A 25,610-nucleotide genomic window follows, 5' to 3' on the forward strand; every position below is an offset into this window, starting at 1 on the left:
CCCCCAAAGGGTCATGGCCAGATTTTATTTTATTTTTTCTTTGCGCTCCCTTACTGCACAGTACCATTCGTGAAGTAAGGTGTATTAACTTTAAAGTCACTACTTCCTATGCCACAATCATGTATAGGATATTTTGGTAACAATTATTTAGGCCGAGATTATTGTACCAAGATATTTCACCTACCTACAGAAATAATATGTATTATAATATATAATATGTACTTCAATTAAACAGTTTCAATTAAATTATCATACATCATTTAATTTGGAAAGATTCGTCCAGTTTATGAGGCAACTCCTTCAACAGTGTTACCAGTAGGGCATAATCTCGCTTTTCACCTCAGAAATGTAGGCCTATTTCCATTTTAAAGTAAGATTTGAATGTATTTTGCTTTTATCTTTTTTATTATTATTATTTCATTCAAATATGCATTTATTTCCTTATATTACAGGCAAAATCATATTCTTCCGGTTGCAGTCTGCGTCAGTCAAGTAACTTGACAGGCCGGATGTGCAAACTTGTGTAAATGCAGTAGTACCGAGTAGTACCGCCTCTTTTTTTGCGCAAATCATAGGCGAGGTAAAAAGGCTGTAGGGAATTTGAGTTTTGAACCATTTGTTCGCTTCAACATTTCTACTGCCTCAGTGTAGTCTGTCCTGAAAACCTGTTGTTGCATGTCTTTCCTGTTGAAAATGTTGATTTGACCATTTAAAATGTTGGTTATTTTGCCCTTTAGTTTGCAGATTAGGCTATTTCAACAAAAGGAAGAGGAACAATTGTAAAACCATTATATTCATCAATTTTATTATATTTCTTAACAAAACAATATTTTCAAACAGATCAAATCAACCATCCACTGGCTTTCCAACACTGTAATACAATCTTATCAGTCTCTGTTTTACCCCTTCAGATTCAGACTATTTTCACTGAAAAAATAACTCTTCCCAAGAGGATTTCCTTCTCTCTGCCCAAATCTAATGCGATATTAAAACGCTATACAAATAAAAAACAAGAACATACTATGAAATTAAGTTAAGACTATAATCTTTTGTGTAACTGTAGGCTACATCATCTGTTATTGTCATATTACCCTGTAAACAGATCAATATCGCAGTATCAAACGCCACAAGGCGTCAGCATTGTGTTAAAAGAGTCCTATAACTGTGTGCAGAGTAAATTAGGGTTTATTACACTGTAACGTTAACTGCATTTTAAGGAGCTTATGGTTGTAGTTAGTTAGACCCTGTATGATTATTTTCCATCATGCCCTGGCAGAGAGTCAACGCTCATGACGCAAAGCCCTTTGGTCTGATCATCATGCTGACAGTTTTAAAAGACCGTCTGTCGTTGGTGGGGTAATACTCTGTAGAGATATTATGCCAGGTGCCCCAGAAAATCCCATCCCGGACTCCTTTGTACGTCCCCACATAGTACCTTCCGTTGAGGTTTGCAGCCAGGCAGGCATCAAACCACCAGCCGGAGCTGTAGTAAGCCCCGCAGTTCCCTGATGGGTAACGGTCGTGGTCCCTGTCAGGGGTGGTGAACGCCCTGTTGTTGTGATCGTAACTCTTGCTGAAGCGGAGAGCATCCCCCGCGGTACCCGAGTACCCGTCCACTGTCAGCCTGTAGCGCATGCGTTCACTTGCCACCCTGAACTGCGCGTACTCTGCATACGCCCTCACTCCGTCGTGGTCCATGAGCTCCACGCGCAGCACCATGTCCCTGTCCCGGGTCAGCATGTGAATCATGTTGTTGCCCAGCCAAAACTCTGTTGCGTCCACCTCCCCGAAGCCTAATCGGTAATCGGCCCAGGTACGGTTGAAGCTCAGGCTGCCATCCTGTCTGCGCTGCAGAACAGTCCATCCTCCTCCACCCAGCTCCATATCACAGAAGACCGGGAAGGTTTTACCTCGGAGGTCAGGGGTCACCAGGTAAACTCTGCTTTTTGCCTCTCCCCTGAGCCGGTGGTCGGAGCAGTCTCTCTTCGCCATGCTAACTGCAGACAAGCAAAATTGGAAGAAATGATTAACACTGTTCTCAATCTGAGTTTATAAAAGTCCTGCCTTTTATATCATGCAGGTGAAATGACCATCTTGCGGCTGGAGTGAGGTCCAACGGGCAACATGCCAGTGCACAACTTTTGCAGCCTTTCAAGTTGGACCTCCACAGTAGATAGCCTACAAACATGCAATTTAAAACATCGCTGGATTTGAGGGATAATAATAATAATTTCTGATTTTATAAATTGAAACTATAAAATAACAAATGTTCTACAGTCTTTTCCCAGTGATTGTTTTGATAAATAAAAACACAAATATAGAAACAGTCTCTGATGAATGAGGTGGACCAATAAAACATCCTCTCGACCTCCACCTGTTGTAATGCAAGTATGGCTGGTTAGTATAGGTGGGGTTTTATCTTTTATCACAATGCTCAAACAAATGCCTTCTTTTAGCCACAATTTATGGTAAAAATATGATCTCTTAGATCATCATCATCAATCAGTGTACACCGTTTTGTCCTCTTCCTTAAAATTGTTTCAGCTCAGGTCATACCGATTCGTTTTTTTAAGTGCACACCAATTCCTCAGCCTTATGATTGTGATGTAACACTAAATACATATTTAGTTTGAGCTTGGTTGTACATTTTTATAGAATTTCATTGTCTCTTTTTCTTCTTTGTGCAGTGAATAATGTTAAATTTTTTAAACAAAGCAACAATAACACATTTGTATATGGTGATGCAAATCAATATTGTTTGCTCTGTCAATAACAACCACAATTCCTGGATAAAGTTACCTTCATTATGTATTTATGGTATAGCATGCACACATCCAAAGACAACTTGATCAATGACTGCAATAGTGTTTAATATGATATATCTTTATATCTTATATACCTTTAGATGATGTTGGTAGTTTGCTGTCTGTCCTGTCAGGCCTGTTGCCTCTCTGGTTGTCCTCTGGGTGCCCTTTTGGACTGTTTTCGAAGAAAGCAGCCACCTGGTTGATTTTCACACGCAGCTCACGTGCACTGGGAGTGGAAGATTCGGTGTCCAGGGGATCAGGGCCAGAAGTGGCAGGGGTGGTTGTGGATGTAGTTTTGGCACTTGGTAAAAGGACTGACACCATCATTTTTTGTGTATCTGCAATTTTTTTGGGCACTGTTTTCTCCACATTGGTGAGTGTCTTCGCTTGAAAGCTTGAGTCAGTATTAGAAACTTGGTTTGGCTTTGTGGATCCTGGACTGGTGCTAGGGAGGATGCCACGCATGATGTTGTTTGGTCTTGTTGTCACTGGGATCAATGGTGGTTGACCTGAAATATGTGGCCTCAGATCAGACGTAATCCTGCTGTTTGGGCTCATTGTAAAGCCTTCTGAAAGAGTGGGAAGGCTTGGGAAGGGTCCAGGCTCTAGGCCGCTTGAGGTCTTTGGACCCAGAGGGTTTGTTTTCTTCTCGCCTGAACTGAACTCTGTTTCTCCTGGGGAGTGAGTCGCTTCATTAATCAGTTTTACAGGGCCAGATGCCGGTCGCATGTCAATTTGAGAGTTTTGGACGCCGTCTGAAGTGGTCCTGCTGGTTTGACGCGGATCTAAATTGGTTTTGGTCTTTGGACTTGGTTTTAGTTGCACTGCTGGTTTTGGCCTTTGAACTGGTGTTGCTCCTGGCTTGACTGTGGGTCTGCTTGGTTGCCTGTGTCTGGGGTCCAGTCTCGGTTTGAATGTTTTGTTGGATTCTTCTTTAGGGATTTCATCAAGCACAGGTTTGGGTTTCAGTTTAGGCATTTGGTCAGGCCGAGGTTTTTTGAGACCTTGATTGGTTTTTGGGGTTTGGTCAGGTTTAGTCTTCACATTTGGTTTAGTCTTTTGGCCTGTTGCCAACTCTATGTGTTTTTGATTAGGTTGAGGGACTTCACCAGGTTTAGGCTTTTGGTTTATTTGAGGTATTTTCTGTCTGGGTTTAAGCTTTTGATCAGGTGTTTGTCCAGGTGTTGGGTCCTGGACAGACTTAGGCTCGATCGAAGGATCTTCATCAGCAATCTCCAATGATTCTGTTACAGACGTTTGGTTAGGTTTTGGAGTGAGGCTTGTCATTTCTATTCCTTCAGGTTTAGGCTCTTGATCAGGTGTTAAATATCGGTTTAATGTAATCCTTTGATCAGTTTTAGTTTTTTCTTCACTTTTCAGCTTTTTGTGAGGGTTTTTCTTTTGGTCAGGCTTGTCAGTTTGGAGAGTTTGACCCGGCTTTTTGCCAGGCTTTGAGTTCTCATTAATAATTCCTATCTCAACAGAGTCATGATCATGCTCAGTTAGGAGGTCTTTGTCAGACCCAGTTGCATTTACAGTCTGAGGTCTTTGATGTGATGTTGGTCTCTGGACAGGAAGCGTAGATTTTGGTTGAAATTTTGGCTTTTGAATAGGTAGCTTGTCTCGATCAGTTGTCGGTTCATGTTCGGATGTTTGAATTTTTTTCAGATCTTGATCAGTTGGGTAGTTATCAGGTTGTGATATTTGGTCAGGTTTTAGAATTTGGACTTGGTAAGGATCTTTGCCAGGTTTAGCTTTCTGGTCGTTTGCGGGATTTTGGTGAGGAGGCTTTTGATTTTGGTCATGTTTTGTTTTTTTGTCTAGCAAATGAGCTTGTTCAGGTTTACGGTCATTCGTGAGATTTTTAAGCCTTTGGTGAGCTTCAGGCTTAATTGCGGTTCCATGCCTCTCTCCAGGCTTTGCTCCACGGCCTGGTGGAGGTTTCATGCCAGTTTTAGTATTGGAGCTGATGTTCCTCTTAGCTGCCCAGCGGTTGCGGTTTGCAACTCTCGGGAATGCAGTTGAGCTAACACGGCTCTGGAAGCCTGAATCAGGTCTTGCTGCGCCGGTAATAGAAGTGAAGCTAGTGGTGGCACTGGTTATCTGCTGTCCAGGACCACCCAATGAGCTCATTGTCGCTGTTGTTGTACTTGTGGTCCCAAAGCCTTCCTTTTCATCTGGACTTGGCTGCTCAGAAATGCCAGCTGCTCCAAGGCCTGTGCTTTGCGTTAGTAGTCCATCAGCAGTTATTGTCCTCCTTTGACTACCATCTGCGATGGAATGAGATGGAAGAGATGACGTAATAGTTATGGCTTCATTTGAATCCATGAAGTCATCCCTCCCTAAACTAATGGTAGAGTGAGGAGTTACGCTGATTGAAACAAAATCTGGCCTCTCTATTGCCTCGCTGGATGCTAATTCTCTATCACTGTCTCTCTGTACACTCTGGGCAGTTTTTTCTCCTCCTGTTTTGATCTCCTTTCCCGTCTCCCTCTCGCCGTCCTCCTCAGCCTCCCCCTCTTTTATGGTCTTCTCTTTTTCTGCATGCCCGATTTCTTCAGTCCATTCTGATTTCTCATTATTTCGCTCAACTTTGATTCCCTTTTCCGTTTCCTTTTTCCTCTTCTGCCCGGGTTGCTCTTGCCCCTTATTTGTATGCTCACCAGGGTCTTCATACATCTTTATCCCATCACTGCCACTGTCTTCTCCAGTTTGGGTCTTTTTCTCTGTTTCCTTTTTCTGATCTTGCCATACGTGATGGTCTCTTTCTTCTGTTTTCATTCTATTTTTTATATTGATTGTAATCTTTCTCTCTTTTCCATTCTCCGGCTTACCCTGTTGATCACTATTTGAATTCCCCATTCCAGTTTCTTTATTTCTGCTAGTCTCTGAGTCATTATTTTTAACAACAACCTTTTTTGGGACCAAATCCACTATTCTATCATTTCCACCTGCTGTTTGCCCCGACTTGTCCTTCCCTTTTGCCCCCTCTGATTGACTTTTTCCATCTTTTTCTGCCACTTTTTCTTCGTCATCTTCTTCTCTCCAATTTTCTTTTATGACTTCTTTATTGCCCTCTCTTTCTGCTTCCAATTTATTTTTCTCTTTCTGTTCCAAAGTTGTGATTTTTTCTGATACAGTGTCCCCATTTCCTCCCATAGTCTTTTCCTCTTTAACTCTGTTTGTCCCACACCCCTGGCTGAAATCTTTCGGTCTCTCAGGATTTCTCTCATTTAGCCATTTCCTCTCATCCTTATGTCTATCGGTACCCTCATTCAGCTTTTCATGCTCTCTCTCTCTTTGTTTTCCACACTCTCTCTCAGTTTGGCTTACTGTACAATCTGCACACATCATCCTCAGTTGATCCACATTGTCCTTAAGCTTCTGCAGATCCTTCACTATCGTCTCCAGCTCAATGAGCTGCATTGGCAAATGGACAGTCAGCGGCGGCAGTGTGAACAGGTACGGGCAACTGCTCCCATCCTGACTCAGTCTGCAAGGCCCATCGGGTATCAGAGTTGCAGTGCAGGGTCCAAATCCACGATCCCCTGGGAGGTCTGCTTCATCTTGGTCAGCTGAGGTCCAAGACAGGCTGGAGAAGGCCAGCAGGATCCCACATACGCACAGTGTTGTTAACCTCATCACGTCCTGAGAGTAAATAGTAAAATAGAGAGGCGGGAGAGAGTGTAAAAAGACCCACCTCAGTTTGAGGAGAGCAGGGACAGTGAGAGGAGGAGGTAGGGCAGGAGGGAGAAGAGGAGGGAGGGGGAACTGATGGAGCCTAGACTGTGAGAGAAATGAGGAGTGAGAAGCTTTGAGAGGGAAACAGGTGAAAAACAACAAAAAAGAGAATGAGAGGAGGATTGAGTGGATGTACTTCTCAGTAGATGGTGTAAGTGAGATAGTGGAAGCATGAATCGTGATAAAATCGTCAAATATTTCTTCTTCATAACTTAAGCTGATTCAGCCGCAACAATCAGGCCAGGTCAGGAAAAGGCACACACTGTGAAAGCTTTTGAAAGCATGTGTCTCATTGTTATCCTAGTATTACATTCCAGTGTGTCCTCACCATAATCACATCACCTAATGAAGACCATTTGTAATGCATTCTCACTCCGTGTTGTAGTTTCATGGCCTTGAATAATCATGTGTGTCGCAGTTGCTTTGGCAGGGACTTCCCGAGCTTCCTGTCAGTGGGTCGACAAACATGTGAATGACAGATGCGACAGTTCAAAATATGCCATAGACTCTAAATAATGGCTGCTGGGCCAGAGACAAGAGTTTGTTACCGAGATTTGTAAGGACATATTTCATTTTACTGTAAACTGTCTGGCTTACTTCAGCCTCTGACTAATGAAAGTCAGGAATGTCAAATTTATCCAAGAAGGCTGCTTGATTCAAATGCAATGCCGAGGAAGATGCACCTCTCATGTTCTATTGACTTTATCCGGACAGTACTAATCCTCAACAAGTGTTAGGACTTGGTGAGACAATCTATTTGTGGGAAAGATAAGCTTGCTGTGCGCACACAATGTTGGTTCTTTCTAGACTCCGGTTTTGTACTAATTCTGTGTCTTGTGTCTACAAATATTGAGAAAAAAGAGAAAGAGAGAAAACACAGTCACATGAACTAAATGAGGCATCTGCTTGGCAGGGAGTTTAGATAATGAGGTTTTAGTTTCCTAAGACCCAGAGTGTTAATGTCAGTCCCACCGCAGGATATGAAATATGAGTGATAGCATGCAATGCCTGCATGTGTTTCAGATGTTTCAGGACTTTAAATTCTTGTTTAAACCATTAAAATGGTCCTGTTTTTAGACTGCGATGAAACGTGACCCATGTGTGTTTTTGTTCTCCGTCTCTGCTCACTGGCCAGTTGCTCTAACGGCACGAAGCTGGAGAGATTTCTCAGCTGTCCTTTAATAATGACAAAGGAAACCATTTGTTTAGCAAGAGGACTGTGGGAAGCATCAGGTTGGAAATGAAAAACGAGCTAAGGTGGTAGTAAGTGCTCAGCAAAGAGCAGCACTGCAGAGTCTGCAGAAACAGCAACTTGTAAGAGCAGAACCACTTCAAATGCTACAGTTAGCAGGAGTATTATATGTTGAGATGATGAGTGAATGAAAATTAATCAATTAATTTTTTTACATTGGAAAATAGGCTGTGATATTTTTTAAATAGACAATATTGAGGACTTGTAATCCTTGCATATAAAGGGCGTATATATTATTATACGACTTTCCATTGCAAGTTGGACCCTCCCTCCTCCTTCTGTGCTGCAGCTATGAGCTCATTTGACATTTGACAGCAGTTGGCAGGATAAAAACCAGGAATAAGTATCATTTAACCTTTCACAGTCACTTCAGTATACTTCAACACTTAGACTGGATAAAGTGTGAGAATATTGTTTACACAGTCTGTCTGAACACTAAGCCGGATCGATTTATTATCATACAGCCACATCTTCCACAGCACAGCCAGGCATAGATCTCACAGTTGCTGCGTAGCCACAACAAACTAACCTGATGCAGGAGCTGCAAGAGGAACAATACTAAATAATTAAGTTGGTTAAGGTTTGCAGGATCAATTAATTTGATAGTAGCCAATCTAAATTAATCCATTCTGCAGGAGAGCACAGCCAGAATCTCTTATTATTCCCAACAATAACCTCACTCCTGGCCCTACCCATTTATGGCCAGCAGTTTTCTTTTCTCATCAGGGTGCCCTCTTGGGATCCAATGTTTTGAATTCCCCCAGTGAGCTGGCTTGGCCCACTCTCGGCCATGGATCATGTAAACACTGTGGGTTTTTCCATACAGACTAGCACAAACATCTGACCATCAGTCCAGCTCCGTTGCCTGGGCTTCCTGGCAGACCACTTCGGGCAAAGGAGCCAGTGCCGTCGGTCATGTCTGTTTTGTGCATAAGTGTCCCATTTCTTATTTCTAACTGAACTGGAGTGAGCCCAGTGACTGTCGTGATGCAGCGCCAGCCCCTTGTAATACCACACTCAGGCTGCCTGCCTGAAGGTATAAACCTACCTTGACAATGTTATTGTACTGGCTCACTGTTTGCATGCTGTGGACAAATAAACATATGTTCCTCTATCAAAACAGTTATATGACACAACACCTACCTTAATCTTGTGGATCAGTGTGTCTCAGTTTAAAATGAAAGCAGCCTATCACTCCTTGTCTCCTTCTCACCCTCCATCTATCCATATCTCTCTCTCTCTCTCACACACACACACACACACACACACACACACACACACACACACACACACACACACGTTCACATTAATTGACCTTTGCCAATTCCTTAATTCTCCAGTAACTGATACATTCCTTTGCCATGTGTGAGAAGGTTTTTCATATGTCAATTGACTGATAGGGATTCTTTATTATGAAACAACCAAGCGTCCCTCACATCTGGGCCGGATTTCCTACAGCTAGCCAATTCCAGATAACGTCAGGTCAATTTCTAATCCAAAAGCCTGGACTTCATTAAGACTTTGTCTGTGTCCTGATCAAGGAAACGGAAAGCGTAAGGTGGGAACAGGTTATCTGCTGCTGTCGCCATCAGCAGGTAGTGGACTCTGAGGAGAAAGTGGATGTACTTGAGAAGTAAACAGGTATTATATTAAGTATGTTTATTGTAGTAAACTTTCCATGAAGAAGACACTTGCCATACAGGCATTTAATGAATTGTTTTTCTTCATATCATATCATATCCTGATGTTCATGCTGAAGGGATTTGTGCTGCATTCTGTGTAATTCTGTAGTTGATAGAAACCAAGTGGTTGGACCAGATGTAAATATACACAAAAAGGTGTGACTGAGTCACAGGCCATGTTGTTTACATTTTCTCTCTCTGCACCAGTATTACATCAGTATTTATTTTTTGTTTATTTAGAGGAGATTTAAGGCAGTTAAAAGTAATTAATTGGAATGAAAACTTATTTTCTTATCCAGAATATTGACGTAGGTAGTGAATGAATGAATAAGCTACAGATCCTTTGCTTGAGTAAAAGTAAGAATACCACACAGTAAATAAACTCCTGCATTGAAAAATTTGACTTAAGTATATTAAGTATCATCCAAAATTCCTTATCAGAAAAATTCTTGAGTTGGCCCATGTGAATATTATTGCATGAAATATGTTATTATTACTGATGCATTAATGTGTAAGGTATAGTAGCTGGTCGAGTTGAAAATTGTTTTAATGTTTGTATTTGATGTTTAATTTTGAACAATGTGTGGTTTTATTTGGTATGTTAATAATGACCTCTATTTTGTACTTGAGAAATGTATTTTCCCCTCACTGCTAAATGTGCTATAAAAGATCTGTTTGTTCTACGGAAACCAAAAATAACCTTCACTTTATTATCCTGCAAACCCTGTCCTCTTCTTTATGGCGACAGTTTAAGAGTTGGAGTGTAACATCGCCCAATGCACAATTAAGGTCAAAAGATATAAACAAATCTCATTTTAGAGTAAGCCAATGTCAGTGCTGATGAACAATGTGTACACTACCTATCCAATCTCTCCAGCAAATTAAAACTTCCACTTTAGTGGCGGCAGATATGGACCAGACTGAGAGAGATTGGACTTTCAGAAAATTTGTAGAAATACAGCTTTCCACATAGGCTACTTGCAGGATGTGTTTCTGTTCTCTGTCATAACAGAAATATATCTTTTGTCAAATAATGTGCTATGAAGTGTTTGGGCATTGTGTGGAAATTGTAATCACATAATGTAGACATTTATTGAATAATAGTATTTAAAGCTTGGAAATAATAAAACTGGTGACTGAACCAGATCTTATTGAGAAATAGAAATTGGTTTCCACAAAGACTTCCCAACGTTTGTGACAGTTGTTTTTTGCACAAGCTCTGATGATACAGCTGTGAAGTTCAGTGGATGTGATGGTTTTCACAGATTAAAATGCCCCTAAATGTATTTCCATCCCTATACTGCCACCTAGTGTCATACATGTTTAAGAAGTAACTCGGGATACAGACTTTTTCTATATACTTTATTTGCAACTAATGGACATCTAGGAAGAAAAAATATACCAAATGTTCACGCAATTTTTGGCTTCTGCAAATTGTGTTTATTAAAACATTGAATTATGCACATGATGTTGGCCTATTTAAAAAAAAATCTTGCTAGTGAATTTGTTGTTAAATAAATAAACTGTCTTTTCATTTTTCTAATTTGTTCTGTCTTACTGTATCTCAGAATGTTCTGGCAAAATCATTTTGTGGCAAATTAATTACAAATTGAGATTTGTTTTTTGTATGTTTGTGGCCGTACAATATAGGCTAACACTGTATTGGCTGTAACAGCTACCTACCTTCACACCTTATTTAGGCCTATTTACAAAGAAAAGGGCTGAGGTATAATCATACCTTAGGCCTACTGCGTTGATACTGAGAAATAGCATAAAATTAAAAATGAGTGCAAAAAGAAAACGGTTAGTAAATGTAGGCTACTGATATTTAGTGGTTCCCTAGAATATCATTTAGAGATAATAATGAACATACAGATCAACAATGAAATATCGAGTTATGGTGGGCGTATATTGTTCAGTCAAAAAGATCTGAGGAAATAAGACACTTGTAAAACATCTCTACGCATTTTCTCCATACATCAAAACTTAAACTGATTTTCCATCCCAGCCGAGGCAAATGGACAGAGTAAAGCTCATCAATGCCGCCCTCTGTCTTCAACCCTGCTGATATGTTCCTGGTAATATCACAAGTCAGTGAACTTGTAGTTAGCTGCACAGTGCAGCGCTGTTTCGTGCCCTGCAGGCTGTAAGTGTAAACAATCCTTTCTGCTGCTCTCCCTCCTCCGTGCGTCCTGCGTCACTCACCAAGCCCCGCCCTGGCCTGGCTCTCACGCACCAGTTACGTCTGACCGTAAAAAATAGAAACTTCCAAGATGGCCGAGGCCGTGGACTGCATGCATTTCGCAGCAAACAGCAAAACAAATTCCCCTAAACCCTTGATAGCTAAACGACCGCCGGAGAGCCGACCGCAGTCTTCCAGCGACATTTATCCACCGCCCCCTAAGAAGGTCCGGGTGGAGGAGAAGGGCCTGAAGCACAGGAAAGTGAACGGAGAGGTGTGCGCAGGGGAAAAACACAACGGGAAGCAGAGTTGTGGGAGCCCAGCGAAATGGAGTTTCGGCCCGGCCAAGGCGAGCCCCTCCACCGCTGCCGCGGTGCCAGCGACTCCCAGTCGGAAAATCTTCAAAATCAGCAACTTCCTCGCCGCACCGCCCAAAGTAAAGAAGGCTAAAGAGAAACGACACAAGGAGAAGGATAAAAGCAATGAAGCGCAGCGGAGCTCTGCCGTCGGTGTGGAGAAAGTGAGCCCCGCTAGCTGCCGTACAAAGACCGAGAACGGCGACGTGAAAACGCCACAGACAGGTAGGACCACACCGCCAGCCTGCTCCCCACAGCACCTTGCTCTGAACACCTTGTGCTCAAATGAAATACTATATGTTAGGAGATAATGTGACAAAATGATTTATTAAATTATTACATAATTCCCCCTACCACAGGCCCCAGTACTATTTATTAGGCCCAGATGGTGATATATACACGTGGAAATGTTTGTTCGTTATTTATGTTACTCAGTGTCTCACCTCACTCCCTCGCCTCCTCTGCTCCCCTCAGATCACCGTGTGAAGGAGAAGGACAGGGAGAAGAAGAAGGAAAAGAGCAAAGAGTGGAAGAATAACATGTTGCCACCTGTGCATGACATTGCAAGAGAAAACGGAGAAGTGAATTCTCCACAGAAAGGTAGGCATGAAATGTAACTTCGACCAGATGACATGAAAAGTAATTTTTAATTATTTTGACAACACTTTGAGTTACATCGGCCTCTTAAACGTGCTCATCCTGCAAGCAGTGTCACGGGTGTGATTGAGGCAACTTTGCCACTTGTCAATATACTAATTGTAGAAGACAAGTTAAAGCAGAGCAGATGAGTCCTAATATGATTATATAACTGATTTATAACGATGTGTCAGAACATTTTGAATTATTATAATTCATTGACATACAGTTCCTGTAAACATAACCTATTCTAACAAATTACTTACTTTTAAAGTTATTTTAGCTCAGGTGTAATCTGAAAGTGTATTAAACTGTTGCATGAAACCACCGAGTCAGCAACATGTAAAAGGCCTCAGATGATTCACCCTATCGATCTTACCCTAAAACCTTCTGTTCCTCCATCAGAGTCTGAGGAACCCAACCCTGGATCAGAGGAAGACCTCCTGCTGAAGAAACTCAAGAAGAAGAAGAAAAAGAAGCACAAAGATGGTGAGCGGGTGAAGGAGAGGCACGGCCGACCCAAAATGTACCATCGCTCGTGTCAGACCATGTGTTCGGGGGTGTCCCTGGGTCTGCCAGAGTTCCTCAGTCGAATCAACGGGAATAGCAACAACAGCATCAACAACAGCAGCGTGCTCCACTCCAGCACCGCAACACAACAACAGCCACACCAGGCTCCTCCTCCTTTGACTGGTGTTACCTCCACCTCCTTCCCCTCCATGGTCAGGGACAGGCTGGGCTACAGCTCCCCGCTCCAGTGCACCCCAGCACCGGTCCTTTCCGGCCTAGAGTTTGGCCATCTGATGCATGTGGAGCAGCAGGCCAACGGAGGGGCGTCTGTGGTGCACGCCTACAGCGAGCAGCTCTCCTCCCTGTCTCCGCCCGAGATGCAGCGATTCGCCCAGGAGTTTGTGACACTGTCGTTCAGCGAGGACAATGCCCAGGCTGCGAACTTTGTGATGGGAATCATCCACGGAGCGGCGTCCTACCTTCCAGACTTCCTGGACTACTTCTCCTACAAGTTCCCCAACGCGCCAGTAAAGATGGAGGTGCTCGGGAAGAAGGACATAGAGACGACCACCATGGTCAACTTCTACACTCAGGTAAGGTGGTTGCTTGTTGGTTGAAATTTGGATGGACAGCATAGTAAAAACCTCTTGTGTGTGAGAGTATGCTCTGTGTAATTTTTGGAGTTTGGAGGGCTGTGCAGCACAGAAGCAACAGCTTTTTTTGTTTTCTGTGCATGACTCTTTGCGGAGACTGTTCATTCGTTGGGCTTTTCACTCAGGTCATCCTCACTCCTGTGTTCAGTGTATCAGCTTCCACGTTGTCTTGTGGAGCAGAAATGTCCAACTGCTGTGGCCATTTAACACAACGGCTTCTTGAGTAACTGTTAGATCACTGGGTAGCGATTATGATACCTTCACTTGGAGATGTGTTCCATCGTCAGCCTCCAAAGATACTGCTGAAGAGATTTAAATTGTCTGAGTAAAAAAAAAAGCAGTTGCTTTGTTAAGGTGACAGCAGCCATGTCTGCTGTCGGGATATATGTTTCGTGGTGGTTGGTTTGTTTTATTCATTTTGTTTAGATGGAGAGTGGAATTGGCTCCCTGGGCGCTGAAGTTATAAAATGAAATGCTTAATGGTTCATGTTGTTGTTATGTCTTTAATTCTCTACCAGCTCCTGACAACTGTGAGAAAGAAGACTGTTGTTTTCACTTGCTTGTTTTATAAATGGTTAAAGGAATACTTCACCCATACGGAACCGGCGTTCTATCATTATAAAATCGTTATTATAACAGTGATTCTTGAGAAGTGGGACAAAACAGGGTGCAATGTTAAAAAAATACAAACCCTATGTTTAGGCAAATTAAACTACATGTATGTATCCAACATATACTAAGCTACTGAGCTAAGCGTTGACACAACCTCCCAGCTTTTGTCCTTTTTATCAAAATGGGCTTTTTAGCTTGCCATTCCTTATTTTGTGTCAACACCGTCAGACACCAAAAACACAAATTCATTTCCCCCCAATTTATGCTAGACCCAATTTTTTTTTGACATCTGACAGTGTTGACATATTTAACGTATCTTAAAAAGAAGAAATTGACTTTTGCTAGTAGCCATTTGGTTTTTCTGTTGATGATAGGTGCTAGTATAAACTACTTCAGGAAAATAAAATGATCGAAACATTTCAAATAACTTCTTCAGAAATTGTAAATCGGTGTTGACGTATCATGGTTGTGACGCAGGACTTTCAAGATTTGGAATGTAAAATATTCTAAAACTACAACACTTATCAGAGCCTGTCTGATTCTAATGTACTCTGCAGAGGTCCTTCATAGTGACAGCTGATTTTCTTACATTTTAATGGATTGTCTGACGGTGGTGACAAAAAGTGTCCCACCACTTAGAAACCTTATAAAACATGAATGTGTTGTAGAAAAACAGTTTTTATTGTTATGAGAGATTATTTAGTGTTGCTTTTTTTAAGATATTTTTTTTTTGCATTTGTTATGCTTTATTGACAGTGTAGAAACAGAGTTGAAATGGGGCAGAGAAGGGAGTGACATGCAGAGAACGACCGCGGGCTGGAATCGAACCTGGGTCCGCTGCTGGCCGAGGCCCATGGGGGGGACGCCCTACCAACTGAGCTAAGGGCGCCCCATTTAGTGTTGCTTTTGATGAGAAAGGCTCTTTTTAATGATTAAAGTATATTTTTAATAGGTTTTATTGCATATGAATGATTGATCCCTTCTCTGTGGACACACTGTTTTGGACGCCGTGAGAAGATAACAAGTGTCATATATTTGACATAATAATGATAAAATTACATTTAAGGGAATAATTGTGCTCCAGACATTCTATTCTTAATCCCTATTAACATCTACAGGTTTAAATATGTTTACTTTTAAACATAACAGCAGTTAATATTGGAAGATGGCCTTTTGTCCCACTTCTCAAGAATCACTGATAATATGATGAATGAGGTTTTTCTTCCCTCAGTCTTTCCTCAGTCTTTCCTTGGCCCAGCTGTCCTGTTAATCCTAACCCCACGTTTTTACTAGTGTGATGTCACACTAGTCAAATCTAGGGTTAGACAGTGAGACCATAAACACTCTTTATGCCTTTTCTCAGGCTAGGATGAACCAATTTCAAAAATATTTGCACATTTATACTACATAGGATCTCAGAGTTCAATACACCTTCATATTCCCACCGGTGAAGTAGGTCTTTAAGGATTTTTCTGATCAGTTTCCTTGTTTTACTAAAGGTGTTTGAAATCTTTCCTTTTCACTTATTAATTTTCATAGAATGTAGAGCTCCTTCCTCAAATAAAGTCCTGTTATACGAGTTAATTTGACCAGGATATAAATAGTGTTTTAAGGACTCTGATCTGCGATTATCAGTAAAAATAAATTATGAACACGGGGGCAAACTGCTCAGTCTGAGGTAAATGTTTTTATGAAGTATTTGTCTTATATTTGTAGAACAACCATTCATGAAAGAGGACAAGAGTTGTAGTCAGAAACCTCCAGTTTTATGCTTAGGGTTACTGTGTATGTGAGACTTAAAACAATTCAATCTAATGTGTTGGATATTTAAAGAGGACCTATTATACTACTTTTCTGGTCTTAATTTCTTGTTTTACACTGCTATAGAGCAACCTGACACGAATCACATCACAAAAAACTATGTAGATTTTCGGGAAGCTCTTTCTCTTATTTTGGCGATCCAGCACGTCCTGTCAACACTTGAGTGTGTGTGCTTCGGCAATCTCCGCTCCCTCCGCCTGTGCATCGGCCATCTCCGCTACCCTCCCCCCTCCTGCAAACCCCACTCCGTTGTGATTGGTTACCTTCCTTCCGGAACACTTTCAGTGGCGGGAAGCGCGAGCATGGACCTATAAGGGCGCGAGGCAGACGCGAGGCAGACGCGAACAGGGAAGTGACAGCATTACCATACATGGAAACATAGGTCCTCTTTAAAGTGTACTTACATAATGAAACATAAAGGTCAGAAAACTACACTAATACACCTTTTATGAAGTTGAGGGAACAAATTTATGTCACGAAGCCTGGAACCCATCACTGGAAAGAAAATGTTTCCAAGGTCTCCCACTCGACTAGTTCTTATCCATCAAGTGCTTTGTAATCAGATATTGATTCAGCTTGTCCAGTATCATGACTTCCTCCGCTACCAACATAGGGCAGATGGTGCAATTGGTGCTGTTGCTGCTTTCAATAATGCCAAACTCAATGCAACTGTTGGCACATTTTCTTAATTTATCCGGTTTGGGCTTAATAATATGGACTGTTATCCATGCCTGGCCTTTCTGTTGCAGCGCGTTGCAAGCAGTCGGCAAATACTTAACATGTCAAATCGCCAGGTCCAGTTTTAGAACGTCCAGGCCAGCTCGTTGCGAGGCGAATCTTTGGTCTGAACTGGGCTTTAGAGAGAGAACATAGCAAAAATAACTGTTAACAAAATGTAGAAGAGAACAAAGGGTAACGTTTATGTCAGTGTGCAGGGTCAATGTTGTGGGGTGTAGGTGTTGTTGTGGTGACAGGTGTTCAAACAGTCCTGGCATGGGTACAACACATACATGTTATATTAAAGAGTGGTGGTGGTTTATCTATTCTTCATCAACCAGATAAAATATTTATAATATGTATTCAGAGTTCAAACTACTTTTCCTCTGTAATATGCCTTTTGCTTTACACTTTTTGGAGGATCATTTAACCTATCCTTACATTTACGCATGGAATACGTGGTTATTCTGCTCTGCCACTCAGTAAGCGAAATTGTACTTTTAGCTAACTTCCTGTCAGTGACTGCAGTTAGCAGTCCCCTGACTCCCCTCCCTCGTCCCTACGTCACCACATTAATGCACTACGGTCTTCAAGCAGCGAGTCATTTAGCGTCATCTCAGGTCAGAAAGTGCGATAAAACATGATAAAAACCATCAAAACAGACATTGGGAAGGATGTTTCCCTGCTCCGCCATTGTAGGCGCATAAACATTCACCCAGCTGTCACTCTGCATGTGCACCAGCACTGAGACGGGTGCCGGTTTGTAGCGTTCTTTCTTCTGATTGGATATCAGGTTTTGGGATACCCGAAAAGTTTTTTTGGACGATTACATGCAGAGCGGGTGACTGAGAGACCTCTCTTATGAAGTGCGCACACTATATAAGTGATCACTGTATGAATATAGAGCGATTTAACGTGTATATTAACATAAATGTATCCCTTACTTCACCTTTAACATGTTGGCAGCAGTTAATTAAACACTTTGGTTTAAAGGGAAGCATTTATCTATATACTATTCTGACTGTTGGTATCACACTTTCTTCTTGTAGTGTAATACACCCAATATACACTGAACGCTATTTTCTGAATGTGTGTACTGCTTGTCAATTGTAACATTGTCAGATTGTAAAAAAAAAGGTGCACATTTCGGTGGAGTCTTTTTTCATCTTTGGAGTTACCGGTACTTGCATTCATACATTTCATCGTCACTTTACCTGTGTTACTTGTAAATTTAGGATATTTTACGATACAGTTCAACAATAATAATAATAAATATTGACAGTCACTTGTCACCACCACATACATAAAATGATCTGATCTGGTTAATCTTGCAGTATATTAGAATGTTGAGTTGTAACCCTGATTCTGCCACAAAATAAAGCTTTATGAGCCGTTGAGGGCATCAGCTCTGCTTCATGAAATCCCCTTCACACTGCTGAAGTGGACACTTTTTAATGTTCATTCAGCTAAGAATTAGTGTCTGAAGAAGGACCCATGTGAACCTGAGCGGTGATTCTTTTTTTACCTGTCAGACCCTTACGGCCTCTGCACACATCCTGCGTCTACCTCTGGAGCTCGTCGCCTTACCTTACTGCTGCGTCTCTCGGACTTTTCTCGGACACACATGGAACGTCTCAGCAGCTGCTGCTGCTGCAGCGCTGCTTCTAAAAGCCCTATCTTTTTACATAGCGTTTTCATAGATAATTCCCATTAAAAATGAAGTTCTTTCGTGTCATTTATGATGCATATGATTCATACTGAGTCTAAAATTGATTCTGGACAGTAATCCATGTGCCCCATTGCCTTTTTTTTTTTTTTTTTTTTTTTTTGCCACATTTTCGCTAGTTTGAAGTTTTATTTTGAAAGGGACACACCAGGAAATGGTGAAGCTACAGCGAAAGCTGCCGGTGTGAAGTCAATATGACTATCAGCAGAGTATTTCTCTATCAGTTAAAGCAGAGAGACCCAAGAGACGCGCGGCTCTCAGAAAAAAATAGGCGAGCCTCCTGAGGTAAAAGGGAGCGTCGCTGCAGACGTGCCTCCGACGTGCATCAGCAGTGCGTCTGAGGTTGTATGTGTGCCCGCTCTAGGTTGATTACACGGTCAGTGACAAAGTCAGACGCAGACGCGAGGTAGACGCGCAGTAGAGGTAGGATGTGTGCAGAGGCCGTTATGATTAGAGGTCTATGTGTATTCTAGATTTATAAGTGTAAACCACAGCGCTTCATTCATTTCTTTTATTCTTTGGTTATTCATTCAATCCTCAGCGTAACAATAGTATTTTATTTATCCTGTGTTGACATTTGCCACTGTTGAAGACTGATGAGGGTCTTGGAGTTACACCAAAGAGCGAAAACTTTGCATTTAAGGCCCTGATATCTATTAAGCAGATGCTGTTGGTCCACTCAATAAGTGCCTTATTAAAGGCTGCCGTACTGTAAATGTCAGAGCATTTATGCTGTGTTACATATGGTGCTAGCTTTGATTGTTAGACAAGGACAAGTTCTCTATAAAAGGTGCACATGAGGTTTGTAAACCTCTTTGCTGACAGTAAAGTCGGGTTTAGCTTTAGACCTGTCAAAGTAGGATATTTTGATCCCTGGTGGTCTGAGCTGTCCTCTCTGGTTCCAACTGCAGGTAAAGCGGACATATTCCCAGGGAACGTATCGCGCTGGGGCCATGCGGCAGGTCAGTCTGGTCGGGGCTGTGGACGAAGAGGTTGGAGACTACTTCCCCGAGTTCATCAACATGTTAGAGGACTCTCCCTTTCTTGAGGTATGTCTTTTTCATATATATAAAGATGTCTGCATTTGTACATATCCACAGTCAGTGGCCATGTGTACTCCCCGTGTACGGCTCCGAGTCATTATGTAATCAGAAGTCTCTGGCTCTGTTTATGCAGCGGACTCTGCCCTGGGGAACATTCTCCAGTCTGCGGCTGCAGAGCCACACTGAGAGCGACGATGGCCCCATCATGTGGGTCAGACCTGGAGAACAGATGATTCCTATGGCGGACATGCCAAAATCCCCCTTTAAAAGGAAAAGGTGGGCTTATTGAGTCTGTAAACGCTACCTTCTCACCAGCATCCTTTGAAACACAAATGTGTTTTTAAAGGTGGAGTCAGTATTCCAGAGAATGCTTGTTAACAAAATCACTTTGTCCAAATAAGTGAATATCTCCTCAGGATACGCTACCTTTGATTACTGTGTGTGCGCTGAAAAAAAATATCTGGTGTTGATACACAGCCAAGGCTCTGTTAAATGGTATTTTTTAAAAAAGTTATGTAAACAAAGGTGTCCCAGCCTAGATAGCAACATGCCAGTTTACAGAGACTAGGCTGCGTATTAACACTCGATTTTACAGTGCACACACAGTACGTATAGGGTAGTGGATCGTAAGGAGAAATCACAACGAGAATGACAACAAGCGTTCTTCAGAATTGCTGACTTCAAATTAAAGCTGATGTACCAAAACCAGTGAACTACTTTTAGCTTATCTCTCAACTCCACGTGCCATGTGTACATCTTCTTAACCATGCCTTGAACATATACTGACTGTTGTGATTCAATGTGTTTTAGGTCCACTAATGAGATAAAGAACTTGCAGTATTTACCCAGAGCCAGTGAGCCCCGAGAGATGCTGTTTGAGGACCGGACAAGAGCCCATGCTGACCACATCGGTCAGGGGTTTGAGAGACAAACCACTGCTGCTGTTGGTGTGCTGAAGGCTGTGCGCTGCGGAGAGATGTGAGTACACACACCGACATCTACTTTACTTTATCACATACTTACACACTTTTGCATATAATATAATCTCATAACAGCGGTATTGCCAAGATAACAGTAGTAAAGGGCCTTTTGTCTGCCACAATAGACAGTTGAAAATGTTGAAAGCAGCGCGGTAGAAGGTAACATAATGTTAAAGAAAACATGAAAACCATTGGTAGTAGTTCAACTGTAGTAGGAACAGAAAACCTATTTTAAGTTGCAGCACTTCAAGGTGTCAGAATTACGGTTAGTGTTGCTGTTCATTTGTTCTCGATCAGTAAACAGGATTTTCTGTGTTGCCTAACAACAGTGACGTTGCTCCTCGGATCACCAAAGATGTAGTGTGCTTCCACGCTGGAGATTTCCCAGATGTGGTCATGAGGCTGCAGCTGGACCTCCATGAACCTCCACTGTCTCAGGTGGGTCAGATGAATGAACCGTGTCCAGTAGGATGCAGTGGCATTGATAACTGTATTTTACTAGTCAGATGAATCAAACGTCCATTAACAGCTGCACTAATTTCTTTCTTTCTCAGCCGAGCTAAGGGTGTAAGGGCAGGGTGTCATATTGTATGGAATGTGGAGTGAATGTGAGGAAAATGTCTATTTGTGATATTGGGCTATACAAATAAAACTGATTAGATTTGATTTAATCAACATGTTTATATTGTCTGTGTGTAATGTAACAGAAGCTGCTTGTAGTGACGAATCCACAGATAATTATCAGCCAGCTCTGTAGTGCCCTTCAGCTCTGCTGAGCTTAGTCATGTGTTTCAGCTCATTGTTTTGGTTTTACGGCCTGAGCTTGGTTCACTCTCACCACTCTGGTCTGCCCTGCTTCATGTTTTCAGTATAAACGCTCTGATAAACCAGCACCAAGCGACTAGCTGGTTAACATAGTGGAGCATTAAAGGAAAGCATCAAAATCAGTGAATATCTCTTCAGGATCCGATACCTGTACGCACATGTGCGCAGCAAAAAAAATCTAGTTTTATTACACAGACTAGGCTCTGTAAATGGGCATGTTGCTAGCTACGGTGGGCCCATAGTTTTCATACCATTTTACAGAGCCTAGGCTGTGTATAACACCAGATTATTTCTCAGTGCAGCGCACACACAGTATGGACAGGTGGCCGATCATGAGGAGATATATTTATTGATTTTGACAAAGTGATAATGGCTGACTCCACCTGAAATAAATTTAATCAATCACCTTAAGGCAGGTTACAGGTAGAGACATTATTCTCAGGAGCATATGGATACCTGAAACAGCTAATGCTGAGCTTACACTACACGACTTTTCACGCGATTTGACAGTCGCAGACAATCTTCCAATGTTGGACTGAAATCACAGAAGTCGTGCTGGAGTTGTGGCGCGCGCACGTAATCTCAGTCGTTTGGTATAAGGTGGTCATCCGACCCGATTTCAGCCAGTCTTCTTCCCGTCTTGACGTTCCGACATTATCAAACATGTTTGATATTATCGTTAGTCTTAAGGGGTTGGCTCAAGCGAAATGACGTGAACACTGTCACACTCTTGCATGCACCAAACACGACACAGGAGGAGCGGCATTAGTCACGACCTGTGTCCGCCTGTGCAGGCACTTATTTCGGACACTTTTTCCTTGAAGCCTCGGCGGGAGAACCAGGCTGACAGCCGCGCAACCTTAAAACTTTACCGTCAAATACAGAGTTAGGAGTTAAAGTTATTGGTGGATGAGATCAGCAAATAAAGATGGTAAAATAACTAAAGGAAGTCCCCCGCTCGGAATATTGAATTAACCTTTTTTTAATTAAATAAACTATCGCGTTTTCGGAAATAACATTAATCTCAAAAGGAATCTAGTTGTAGTCTTGCAATATGAGACCCCTGTCTTTTCAAAATCTCACTCTGTGACTGAAAACTAATGACTAGTTGTCTTCAGGTGTGAGTTGATTGTCTTTAGATGTAAGAGGGTTTCAGTCTTCAGTCTTTTCAGAGTCTTTTAAAAGTCCTCTAGTGTAAACCCAGCATAAGAGTATATAGCACTAACATTTGCCATGTGGCCTGATGTTCCATGTCTGCTGGATGTATAAATAGGCATGTGTGAATTAACATTATCACCATATCAACCTCAACTATGAGGAGATAGTATGTCAAAGTATTGTTTACAGATTGTTGCATTGTCCCAAAGAGTACAATAAACTCAAAAACAACCAGGGCTTGTCTTTAACCTCTTAACATGCCACCTTGTCTCTTGTTAAATACATCTGTTATTCTTTTCCTCCACCATGCAATGATTTGATTTTGCTAATTTTATTGGGGGGGATTACTGACTCTCTTGTGTTCCTGTCGCTGCCTCCACAGTGTGTGCAGTGGATCGATGATGCCAAGCTGAACCAGCTAAGGCGGGAGGGGATCCGATACGCACGAATCCAACTCTACCACGATGACATCTACTTCATCCCCAGAGGGGTCGTCCATCAGTTCAAAACCGTGTCTGCTGTCTGCAGTCTGGCCTGGCATATCCGACTCAAACAGTATCACCCACACGACGGCGAGGAGGAAGAAGAGGTGAAGGAAGAGGAGAGGTGTGCGCCTACAGAACTCTCGCTTCATTTCAAAGAGGAGCAGATAGATGAGGAGGTGGAGGAGACAGAGTGTGACCCTGCAGCACAGACGGTTACAAAGCTAGAGGATAAGGACACAGACGGGCCGCTCTCACCGACTCCCATTTTCAAGGGAGAAGAGCAAGAGAACTGGCCGGAGATGAAGGAGTTATCAACGACACCGCCTCTACCTTTCTTCAAGAAGGAAAAAGATGAAGATGCACTCACTCACACCCTAATGGAGCCTAAAGCTGAGGAAGGTGAGACAGAGGACGGTAAAGGAAAGGCTGATGAAGTTGTCGACACATGCCAGACAGTGCAGAAAGGCCATGAGGAGGGTGCAGTGGGCAGTGCATCCCTTAAGTCACTACAGCACGTTAAGAAGGAGAGCGATGTGGAGGAAGAGAGGCAACAGCAAAAGACAACAGTGCCGGCTCAAAGTCTAAAAGAGAAATCTAAAGAGAGTATAATAAGCACTTATAACGCGCCGCAAATCAAAAAGGAGAAAGGAAAGAGAGATGAGAAGGATAGGGTTAAGGAGAAGGACAAGAAGGACAAGGACAGGAGTAAAGACAAGGACAGGGATAAAAAGGATAGGGGGAAAGACAGGGACAGAGAGAAGGACAGGGGGAGAGAGCAGGAAAAGGTTAAGGCTGAGGGAGGAAGAGATGGGATGCCGCAGATGAGGAAAAAGGAGGATGAGGAGCGGACGAGAGAGGGCAGTAAATCCGCTCAAACCTCGCTGCACGCACAGAGGGACGAAAAGTGGGACTCGAAGACCCAGCCTCACATCAAGAGAGAGAAGGAGCACACCGTCAGCGACAAAGAGAAGGGAGCGTTTCACTTGCGGCCCGACAGAGAGGAGATACATAAACACAAGTCTTCACACGGGAAGAAGGACAAGAGCGGGCACAGGGAGGGGAACGCAGGGAGTGCTCTAGCAAAGTCTGGGAGAGAGGACGGGAAGACGAGCGCTCCCAAACTCCCAAACACTCAGGTTAAGAAAGAAGGAAAGAAGGAGAAAGATGTTGTCAACAGCAAAGAGGAGAGGAAGAAGTCTGCCTCTGGTCCTGCGCCACCAGAACACAAACAACCACGGACGCTCATCACCTTTGACCTCTTTAAGCCCATGGAGGCTCACCAAACTCTGGCCCTGTCCTTCACAGACAGTCGGCCCAAGGCCCACCATAACAGTGACTCTCGAGGCTCGTCCTCTAAGCCTGTCTCTGACAGTCGGACAGGTGTGCCCTCTAAAGGACCAAAAGTAAAGGACACAGTGCAGGGAAAACCAGCAACACCCCTACAGGACACGCGGCCACAGCAGCACTCTTTAAAACAGCCCCTGAAAACACACATGCCCCAAACACAGAAAGACTTCTTATTATGAATGTCTAGATGTCGAGTCTTTCTTTTGTTTTTTTACTGTACAACTTACACCGAGGCTTTGTTAAAGTATTTGAAAAGGCATCCTTCCTTCACACCTCAACTGAGCGGATGCATTACTTTGCAGACTCGGCCACATTACAACAGTGACGTAGCGAAAAGAGGATGCACTCTCCAAGTATTTTATCAGTGCCTAAGAATGTAAGCTAAGTAGCTCACTTCAAGTTTGTTAGCGAATGTATGTAGGCTCAATATAAATATGTTATGTGACCCATGTGTCGGTGCCTGTGCACTACTTAGCTTCGCTCTTAAAGCACCTATTTTCGGTACTGGACTAGCCGATCTGAAAACAACCATCTCCCTACTATAGGAATGACCTAAATTCAATGTTTGGGACATTTCAGTGAGTCACCAGGGTCCTGCTGAAATTCCTCATTGCCGTGGTTCAGTCGAATAGGGGTTTGTTGTTCAAAACACTCCAAAAACAGAGCAAGTAGTTGTTTTCAGACTGGATGTTGTTTGACTCACACAGGGCTGTAAATGATACTGTAAGTACCAAAACTGTACAGTATAGATGTTATTAGCACCAATGTGGGAAAATGTATACAGAAATTGCATATATTTTTTGTAAGACAAGTTTTATTTTCCATAGAACTTATTTATATCATTTACTGTCTGTTTTTATTTGAAAACGATGTATGTGAAAATATTGTTGTAAATACATTTTATTTCCTAAGATAAGACTTGGTAGTGTGATTTATACTCTGATCAGAACCTCTCAATAAATGGTTCAAAATATTGACTTGGTGTCTCTCCTGTATTTCATCAATAAGATTTCTATATTTTCTTAAGCGGCTTGGGTTTAGAGATGAATATGTTGGGATTGATTGCCATGAGATTGG

General features: G+C 42.4%; 2 protein-coding genes across 2 annotated transcripts; one reads left to right on the top strand and one right to left on the bottom strand.

The window, feature by feature from the left end:
• Window positions 1-791: 791 nt before the first annotated feature.
• On the bottom strand, window positions 792-6,454 carry LOC307251275 (uncharacterized protein). Its single transcript, XM_080028599.1, has 2 exons — window positions 2,900-6,454; window positions 792-1,997 (listed from the first exon to the last, which is right to left on the bottom strand). Exons 1-2 carry the CDS (start codon window positions 6,447-6,449, stop codon window positions 1,288-1,290), a joined length of 4,260 nt encoding a protein of 1,419 aa, XP_079884725.1. The 5' UTR covers window positions 6,450-6,454; the 3' UTR covers window positions 792-1,287.
• Window positions 6,455-11,755: 5,301 nt separating this feature from the next.
• Window positions 11,756-25,508, top strand: LOC307251289 (lysine-specific demethylase RSBN1L-like; the record flags this gene model as incomplete). Its single annotated transcript, XM_080028614.1, has 8 exons — window positions 11,756-12,245; window positions 12,495-12,620; window positions 13,062-13,759; window positions 19,607-19,744; window positions 19,872-20,014; window positions 20,549-20,716; window positions 21,048-21,156; window positions 23,084-25,508. 8 exons carry the CDS (start codon window positions 11,756-11,758, stop codon window positions 24,710-24,712), a joined length of 3,501 nt encoding a protein of 1,166 aa, XP_079884740.1. The 3' UTR covers window positions 24,713-25,508.
• Between the last annotated feature and the right edge of the window lie 102 nt (window positions 25,509-25,610).

Source organism: Ammodytes marinus (assembly GCF_949987685.1).
Source record: "Ammodytes marinus genome assembly, chromosome: 5".
NCBI classification, from domain to species: Eukaryota; Metazoa; Chordata; class Actinopteri; order Uranoscopiformes; family Ammodytidae; genus Ammodytes; species Ammodytes marinus.

Excerpts from the sequence above, each read along its gene's own strand:
- LOC307251275 (XM_080028599.1), bottom strand. The coding sequence starts at position 6,449 with ATGAGGTTAACAACACTGTGCGTATGTGGGATCCTGCTGGCCTTCTCC. Across the intron at positions 1,998-2,899 it reads ACTACCAACATCATCTAAAG|TTAGCATGGCGAAGAGAGAC; the intron begins GTATATAAGATA and ends GCTTGTCTGCAG.